Source organism: Balaenoptera physalus (genome assembly GCF_965194825.1).
Source record: "Balaenoptera physalus genome assembly, chromosome: 5".
In the NCBI taxonomy this organism is placed as follows: domain Eukaryota; kingdom Metazoa; phylum Chordata; class Mammalia; order Artiodactyla; family Balaenopteridae; genus Balaenoptera; species Balaenoptera physalus.
This window is the reverse complement of record NC_138884.1, coordinates 146223896-146233204: the sequence shown is the minus strand read 5'-3', so window position 1 is coordinate 146233204 and position 9309 is coordinate 146223896. Positions and strand designations below refer to the sequence as shown.

At 48.0% G+C, this 9309-nt stretch overlaps 1 protein-coding gene across 1 annotated transcript; it reads right to left on the bottom strand.

The window, feature by feature from the left end:
- Positions 1-7257: 7257 nt before the first annotated feature.
- Positions 7258-8722, bottom strand: MAN2B2 (mannosidase alpha class 2B member 2; the record flags this gene model as incomplete). The annotated part of the gene is given in 4 exon segments (XM_082461955.1): positions 7258-7355; positions 8483-8510; positions 8514-8603; positions 8648-8722. Coding segments are annotated over 4 exon segments (291 nt in total).
- Between the last annotated feature and the right edge of the window lie 587 nt (positions 8723-9309).

Here is a 9309-nt window from a genome sequence, read left to right as displayed (position 1 = left end):
GGGCAGAGGTTCGGGGATCCCTTTCCCCTCCTAAGGCAGAACCTAGCATATTTGACACTCAGAGGGGATAATTTTTTAATACTCCCTCCTCTCTATGACAAATTATTTAATACTCCCTCCTCTCTATGACAAATTATAATAAATGTGAAATAAAACTATATGTGATGTTGTAGGCATTTCGTATTTCAAAATAGATCCAGATATTGCTTCAATCGCCTCCTCTTTTGCTTAAATTTTTGTTGTTGTTGAGCTCCGTGGGGTCAATGTCCTTAAGGGTACCCCCCCTTCCCATTTCTTAATGAAATTCAGAATAATTATGGACAAGTTGCTGGTTTCACAACAAAAAGTGCTTCAAGTTCCTTCAAGTTCTCAAAGGACAAACGAGCACAACTATTTTTTCAATAGCTTTGATAGCTACCTACAGTTTGATCTTTGCACTTGTAATTTGTGAGTATATATATATTGGTCTATGCCCATAGTTCCTGACACAGCGCTCCTAAGTTCCTTGGAATTTTCTGGGTGATGCCATAGTCTTTTGTTTTAATGAGGTGACTCTTGGGGGGGGGGGCTCCTGGCGTGGGGCTTGTCACCCATCCAGAAAAACCAAGCCATGATCAGAGGCTTGGACTTTTCAGCCCCACTCCCCCTCTCTGGAGAGGGGAGAGGGCTGGAAATGGAGTTAATAATCTATCATGCCTATGTGATGAAGCCTCCATAAAAATCCCAACAGTGTGGTGTTTTGAGAGCTTCTGGGGTAGTGAAAACATCTAAGTACTGGGAGGGTAGTGCACCCCAACTCCATGAGGACAGAAGCTCCTGCACTTGGGACCCTCGTTTCTCTTCATCTGGCTGTTCATTCATATCCTTTATAACAAACCAGTAAACTCAAGTACGTGTTTGCCTGAGTTCTGTGAGCCATCCTACTAAGTTATTTTTTTATTTTTTCATCTTTATTGGAGTATATTTGCTTTACGATGTTGTGTTAGTTTCTCCTGTACAACAAATTGAATCAGCTATATGTATACATATGTCCCCATATCCCCTCCCTCTTGCGTCTCCCTCCCACCCTCCCTATCCCACCGCTCTAGGTTGTCACAAAGCATTGAGTGATCTCCCTGTGCTATGCAGCTGCTTCCCACTAGCCATCCATTTTACATTTCTACCAAGTTGTTGAACCCAAGGAGGGGGTCATAGGAACGCTGATTTATGGTCAGTCAGTCAGAAGTACAGGTGACATCCTGGGACTTTCTTTTTTTCTTTTTTTTAATGGAGTATAGTTGATTTACAATGTTGTGTCATCCCGAACTCTCGATTGGTGTCTGAAGTGGGGTAGTTTTGTGGGACTGCGCCCTTAACTTGTGGGATCTGAGACTCATCCTAGGAGGATAGTGTCAGAATGGATTTGAATTACAGGATGCCCAGCTGGTGTTGCAGGGAATTGCTTGATGTGGGGAAAATCCACACATCCAGCGTCAGAAGTGAAGCAAAGTATTGTGAGTGTGCATGGTAGTGCAAGAGGAAAGGAGAAACACAGGGGTGAGTTTTTCTTTATAGTTTAGTCTGATATAATAATATTCTGTATAACAAAGCGTCCAGGAATTAGTAAATGAATTTTAATAAAACTGAAAACTCTGCAAAAGCTGCAATTTAGGCAACTAGCAAATTATACCACTGATGTAACATTTTATTTTCTTGATCAGTTCTTTATTTAAAAAAATTTTTTTATTGGAGTATAGTTGCTTTACAATGTTGTGTTAGTTTCTGCTGTACAATGAAATGAATCAGCTCTATGTATACATATAGGTTGTCAGAAATGGATGGGATGGTAAGGACGTTAACAGGGTCCACAGTGGGAGAAAGAGGAAGACAAGCAGGTGATAAGGCCATCCGGGTGGTGGCCAGGTATAATAATTACTTTGTTATCTCAATAAAAAAATATAGGCTTGTTCACGATTAGTAGGGCAAAAAACCCAGGAGCTAACTACTAACAAAACTGAAAAGACTAATAGAACTTTCAAAGTAGTGAGGGGAAAAAAAGGAATAAAATAGAAGTCTGACCAATTGAAAGAAAAGGAAAAATGAGCAGTAAAATATTATAAATAGAAGAGAGAAGAAAAAAAGTGCAGTCAGCGAGCATGCTGACTTTCCTTAAAAGATAGAATTTGGCATTTGGAGTCAAACTTAAAATCCAGGTATGTGTTATTTACAAGAGACACACCAATGATAAAATGACAATGAAAGTATAAAAATGAAGGAATAAAGTAGAATTTAAGGTCAAAAGCGTGAAACAGAAAAAAGAAGGACATTATACACTGATAACAGGTACAATTTACAGGAACTTTCCTGGTGGTCCAGTGGTTAGGAATCTGCGTTTCCACTGCAGGGGCCGCGGGTTCGATCCCTGGTTGGGGAACTAAGATCCCATGTGCCGTTCAGCTCCCCCGCCCCCAAAAAAATATGATTTACAAAGAAGAAGTTATATATTTCAGTTATCTATTGCTGTGTTCCAAACATCCCAAAATGTAATGGCTTAGAACCCTGAGGGTCACTTGTCACAATTCTGGGGTTCAGGAATCTGAGCAGAGCTCATTGGTTGCTTCTTTTGTTTCATGTCGCATTGCCTGGAGCCACTCACTCAGCTGCATTGTGGTGCCGGCAGGAGGGGCTGGAAGGCCCCCAAAGTTCTCACTTGTTCCTCTGATTATGGGGTGAGGTTACAGATGCTGCCTTTGGATGTCACAGAAGCTGGGAAATGTCTCTGGCCGTCGAGCTGCTTCTCAGCTGAAACTAGTTTATACCATAGAGGGGAAGAATGAATTTCGGTAGGGAGCTAACCATCTCTGCCACAACCAAAGCATCCCCGTCTTGTTTAAGCCAATTTGTGTTAGGCCTGTTCAGTCTGGGTTAAGTAAGAAGACCTGTTAGAGGTAAGGTGTGTACTTGCACCTGTTTTGTTTTTTTTTTTCACTATGACATTTATATTTTTCACATATTTGTACTTTTTAACATTTTAAATATTTTCTGACAATAACATTATATGTATATATGTATTATATGTAATGCATGTTATATATTTATATAGGGAATATATTATATTACATACATTATATATAATATATATTATATTACATTTTATATATATATATATATATATATATATATATATATATTTGTATATTTACAATAATATATAACCATCAACCAGATCAGGAAATGAAATCGTGCCAACAGTCCCAGAAATTCTGGGGTGTCTCTTCTTAAAAACAGCCCTCCCACTCCCCACTACACGTAACGCCTCTTGTGACTTTTGGTTAGCTACTTCTTTGTTTTTCTTTATCGTTTTATCAGCTATAAATGCAGTCATAAATAATATGGTATAGTTCCCCTCCCCCATTTTTGAACTTTATATGAGTGTCCTCTGGCAGTGGTTCTCAAATTGGAGCGTGCAACAGAATAGCTTGCAAAACTTGTTAAAACACATATTGCTGTGCCCAACCCTAGAGTTTTGGATTTATTAGGTCTGGGGCAGGGTCCGATGATTTGTATTTATCACAGCTTCCCAGGTGATGCTGGCACTATTGGTTTTGGGGTCACACTTTGAGACCTACTGCACACTCTCCTCATGCTGCTGTTGATGGATCTTTGGGTTATCACAGTTTACAGCTGTCATGAACAGTGCCACAACTTGCTCAAGAACAAGTACCATAATCTGTTGTCCCATCTGCTCCTGAAAAAACAGGTCTTGGGCACCTCTTGGAAATTTTCACTGGGCTCTCCCCAATCATTTGGGTGCCTGGAAATCTCTCTACACATATAGAGACACAAACTACGCTTATAGTCAGTTGAACTGTGTCTCCCCAAAGATATGCTGAAGTTCTAATCCCCTGTGCCTGTGAACAGCACCTTATCTAGGAATAGGATCTTTGCAGATGTAATCACGTTAAGATGAGGTCCTGCTGGCACAGGATGGGGCCCTAATCCCATATGACTGGTAACCTTAAAAGAAGAGAAGAGATACAGAGACAAGATGGCTATGTGAAGACAGGGGCAGAATTGGGAGTGATGCACTTACAAGTCAAGGGACACCAAGAATTGCTGGGAGTCACCAGAAACTGGAATTGGTGAGAAACAACCTCCCCCATGAGCCTCAGAGGGAATCTGGCCCTGCTGACACCTTGATGTCAGACTTCTGGCCTCCAGAACTGTGATAGAATAAATTTCTGGGTTTTTTTAAACCACCTAGTTTATAGTACTTCGTTATGGTAGCCCTAAGAAAACTAACATAAGGGTGCCCTTGAAACGGAGCAGGACCCTTTGGTCCTTGCCCACCATGTTCTCCGCTTGCCTTTTGCCTCTGGAAAAACTTTAGCCAAAGAATAAGTTTAATCAGACAAGTGAGAAAATGCAGGACCAAAGAAAAACAGTCCAACAAGATTAAATAATAGTAGTTTAGTCATTAAGCATAGCCAAGGACCTTTAGTTCCTTCTTAAGGCCTATAGATAATATTCTGAGCCACATCCTGTGAGCTGTCTTACAGATACTGAAACCCCCATCAGGTGGAAGAAGTTAACTACATGATGACCCGGCTGTAGCCATGGCATAAGCTGCTGCAATTCAGAGAACTGGCCTCAAGGAAATGGGAACAAACTGACCCTGGAACCGAAGATTAACTGTATTTAAAACAATCAAGAAGACGCTGGTCAGACCACCGATGACCAATTTCAAGATGACTGTCAGAGCTGACTGTGCAGTTTCTGCATGTAGCACCCCCCCTCCATCTATAAAAGCTCTTGCCCAGTGATTGTCAGCGGGGGGAGTTGGCCTTTGGACAGGAGCCCGCCCTACCCCTCAGTTGCCGGCATCCAAAATAAAGCAAACTTTCCTTTCCACCAACCTTGCCTCTTTACTGGCTTTTCAGCGGCAAGCAGCCGGACCGCACTTTCGGTCACGCTCCGAAACTTGCTTTCTTCCCTCAAAGATGTGTCAAGCACCTTTTTCTAAGCTAGTCAGTGGCTCCCCACCCACAGGGCCCATTGGAGCCTGAAGCTCAGCGCACCCTCCCAGCTCTTCCCCGGGAGACTGGTCATGGGCATGACTGATTTCAAGGCCTCCTGGGTCCCTCCGGTATCCGTCCTCCCTCAGTGATACTTGGAGAGATTTGTTAACTAAACACTCTAAAAATCATACAAGTAGAAATTGAGAATTGACTTTGGGCTAATGAATAAATTTTATGATTTAACGGTTACTGTAAGTTGATTAGGCATTTACAGAGCTCCACACGTACTCAGCTGTAATTCTGAAACCCAAAAAGCTCTGAAAATGAAATATTTTTTCTTAACCTCTTTGATGGTAAACATGGCCTGATGGATGTGAGGACATTTGTAGCACTTATTTATGCTACTAACTGTGAATATCATATGTTCACTGCATAAATCTCAGTGTTTGTTAGTGTTAATTTGTCAGGGTCAACATAACAAAGTAACATGGTCTGGGTGGGCTGTACAACAGAATTTTGTTGTCTCACAGTTCTGGAGGCTGGAAGTCCAAGATCAAGATGTGGGTAGGATTGGTTTCTCCTGAGGCCTCTCTCCTTGGCGTGTAGAGGGCCGTCTTCTCCCTGTGTCCTCACATGGTCACCCCTCTGTGCATGTCTTTGTTCTAGTCTCCTCTTCTCAGAAGGACACCAGTCAGGTTGGATCAGGGCCCACCCTCACGCCCTCATTTCACCTTAATCACCTCTTTAGAGACCATACCTCCAAATATAACCACATTCTGATGTACTGCGGGTTAGGACTTCAACATACAAATTTGGTTCACATAATTCAGCCCATGATCACGGGTGCTGCCCTAGATCCAGTGCTGGGTGTTCTGTGACACAGGACATGTACTGTTTGTCCCTTTCTAAGATCTGAAGAAGCTCTAAGATCTGGGACACCTGTCCGGCCCCAGGCTCTGTGTGAGGACCTCTGCTGCAAACCGATCCCGACAGCCTGTGGGCTGTGGCCTGGTGTCATCCCCAATCGCTCCTCCAAGGGTCCAGGTGAGGTGTCCTGTTAGAGGTGATCTGGTTAGATATCTGCTGAGGGCCACGCACACTCCTGAAATTCCCCAGGCCCAGGGGTTCAGCTCCACCCACATCCCGGATGGGAGTTTGGGGTGTTTTCTTGGGAAGGACTCCAGAAGCCTCTGCTTGACCACCCCACCTCTCACCACTCCAGGCCAAGGCAGCAAAGGGTCAGAGAGGCCCCTTGAACTCAGCCAGTCCCAGGAGTGTTCACTGCCGTCACCCCCCTGCCCAAGGCTTCACGGTACTGGAACTGACCTAGCATCCGCCCAGCTGCCTGACTTCCCAGAAGACAGCACCTGGCAGTCTCTTTTCTCAGCCACCCTCCAGCTTTTCCAAGACTCCTCCAGAAGGAGAGAGTGGATGCACCTTCCTGCATGTAGCTGGTGCCTTTGCCTCGCTCTGTTTTGGGAAAGACATCCAGCCTGAGAGAGCAGGGGAGCCACCACAAGGAGCCCTCCGCTGGGTGCCTGCATCACCCCAAACGTACCCCTCGATATGTCTGCTCCAGGTCAATGATAGACTTCCTTTACGCATTTCTCTTTTACAGCGAGTGCAGTTGAACTTTCCCAGTGGAGGATGCGGGGGAATCCTGCAGGAAGAGGTAGCCTCACGCTGTGTCTGTCCTGGCCAAGACAGGAGTGTGGGTTGAGGAGGCTGGGCGGGGCAGCCTGGCCTTAGGTCTGCGAGGTCTTTCTACAGCTCCGGCCGGGGAATAACCTTTCCATGGCCTTCCTGACACGGAAACCAGGCCCCCAGCACTCATGGGCTGTAAAGGCCTCCTGTCCCCACCGTGCCTGCTCCTGGCACCCCATGTCACCAGGCACACAGTAGGGCCACTGTTAACACTGGTGACCTTGGTGAGATCCAGCACAGCCGGCAGGCTGATGCAATTTGGTATCACTCTGGGTATTCCCTCTGTCTTTGGGAGAACTTCCTGTCTTTGACTTTTGCAAATGAAAGAGGAAGTGTGAGCGTGTGTGAAGCTACCATCCGTGAGAGGAGAGGAGAGAGAGGGCTGGCTCTAGCGGGCAGGGGAAGAAACAGGTTCTTAATGCAATTTTTATTTAAGAAATCAGAACACCCCACATCCATCCATTTCCTCTCGTTAGCCTACCAGATTGGCAGGTGTTCCCCCTCATCCCTCCAGGCTGCTTTTCTGGGTCCTGGGCCCACAGAATCTGCCAAGGGCTCACTGCTCTTGAAAGTGAATGAAGAACGTCCGGATTTCCTTTGGGTAGATGGTGACATTGGGGCCTCCTGGGGGCGGCGAGGGTTGACTGGAGCCACCTGGGAGAACAGAGCTGGTCTGTCCAACACGGGCCCTTGGAGCCACCTGCTTCCCCAGGTCACCTCCTCCCAGTGCCCCCCTCACAGCACTGCTCCTGCTACATTCTCATGGTTCCCACTGTGATAACAGCCCTCAGCTGCCCCCTCTTGACAGGACTCCACTGCCTGTGGGTGTCTTTCATTTACAGCCCCCCCTGAGGGCCCAGCACAGTGAAGGCATATACAGGTGGTCCTGGCCCCAACTGGACTCGTATCCTCATTGGGTGTGGCACCCAATGCCTAAGAATTTTCTCGCTGAGGCCATTACGGGGCCCTGCCCTTTATCTCACTGGACTCCCCTGAAGTCACACTCTGGGGATCTGGTATCATCCTTGGGATGAAACCTGCTTATCCATTCACCCACCCATCCTTCCATCCATCCATTCATCCATGCATCCATCCACCCATCTTCCTCCCTTCCTTCCTTTCTTCCAACCATCCATACTTCTAGCCATCCGTCTATCACACACTGACAAAGTGTCTACCTAGGTACCCAGACAATGCTGTGTGTAGTAGACAAAGAGGTGTTAAATGGGTCAGAGGAAACTCAGAGGGAAAAGAGAGCACAGGAGGCACCAGACCCAGCCCTGGACCTGGGGGAGCTCGGTTAGGGGAGCTGTCCGGGATGAAGGGGACGAGGACTTTCCAGGTGGAGGGAACAGCACAGGTAAAGACTGGGGGTCACGAAGCAGCCCGTGGTTTGCAGGAGCTAACGGTGCGGTGTGCAGAGTAATGCACAGCGTGGCAGACATCAGAACCCCCTGGGGGATGTCTGCAAGACTGGGGCTCACCCAAGGCATGGGCAGGATTGTAGCCCTGGACACACGCACACACACGCGTGCACACGCACGCACACACACACACACAGCCCGCGTGGAGCCCTGGCAGGTGGAGACTGACCTGAAACCTTCCATACACTACCGCCAGATTCAGGAAGACTGAGACCCAGAGGAGGAGGGCGGCCTGTTCAAGGCCACACAGGCCTTAGGGGGCAGACCTGGGATCTGAGCCAGGTCTGTCCAGCTCCCCAGCCTGGCTGAGGGGGAGGCTGGGAATCCCGCCAGGGCCTGAGCCAGGGGCGCCCAAACCACTGAGGCGATGCAGCTTGCTCACGTCTCAGGTCCCTGGGAGCGAGCGCTCCTCCGCGGACACCACGGAGCCCAGGCCCCGCGGCACAGACCGCAGGACAGGAGCACAGGGAGGGGCGAGCTACCCGAGGCCCCAGATCCGAGCAGAGAGCACAACAGCAGCACCACAGCCCAGGGCACAGTGTCCTCCCGCATTTCACTGTCAGAGCCGATCCCCCTGGGCATGACGGGCAGCCCCATTGTATAGATGAGGGAACTGAGGCCAGGGAGGAGTATCCCTCCACAGATTCCTGGCTGGATGAGCGCACGCAGGAGGTGGCAGGCACTTGGGCCTTCCCCAGCATCGAGTCCCCTCCTCCCAGAGATGTTCGTGTGGAGCCCTGCGCGGCCCCGGGACAAAGTCAGTCAGGTTATCCATCGCCTTTTCCCAAAGAAGCGGAGACCCAGCTTCTAAAGCAGAGAAGGGAAGCGGGTGAACCATCCTGGCCATTGAAAGAAAAGGACAGTCGGCTGACCCGAGGGCTGGGGATTCTTCTGCAAGAGCTTCCCTGTGCTGGTGGAAGGAGAGAGCGTGGAGGGCAAGGCTCTGTGTGCTGCTACCATCCCCCCTTCTGCCTTTACATCTGCTCGTGAGGCCACTGCCGGCTTGTTAGCAAGAGGTGACAAGGAGGAAGAAATAAAGCCAGTGTGCTGACGAAGGCTGGTGGGAAGATGAAGGGGACCGGGTACCTGATGACAGTGGAGTGGGAGCCAGTGTGGAAAGAGACCACCCCACCCCAGCCTCCGTGGTGGTAAGAGCTGTGAAAGGGGGGCATCGGGAAGGCACC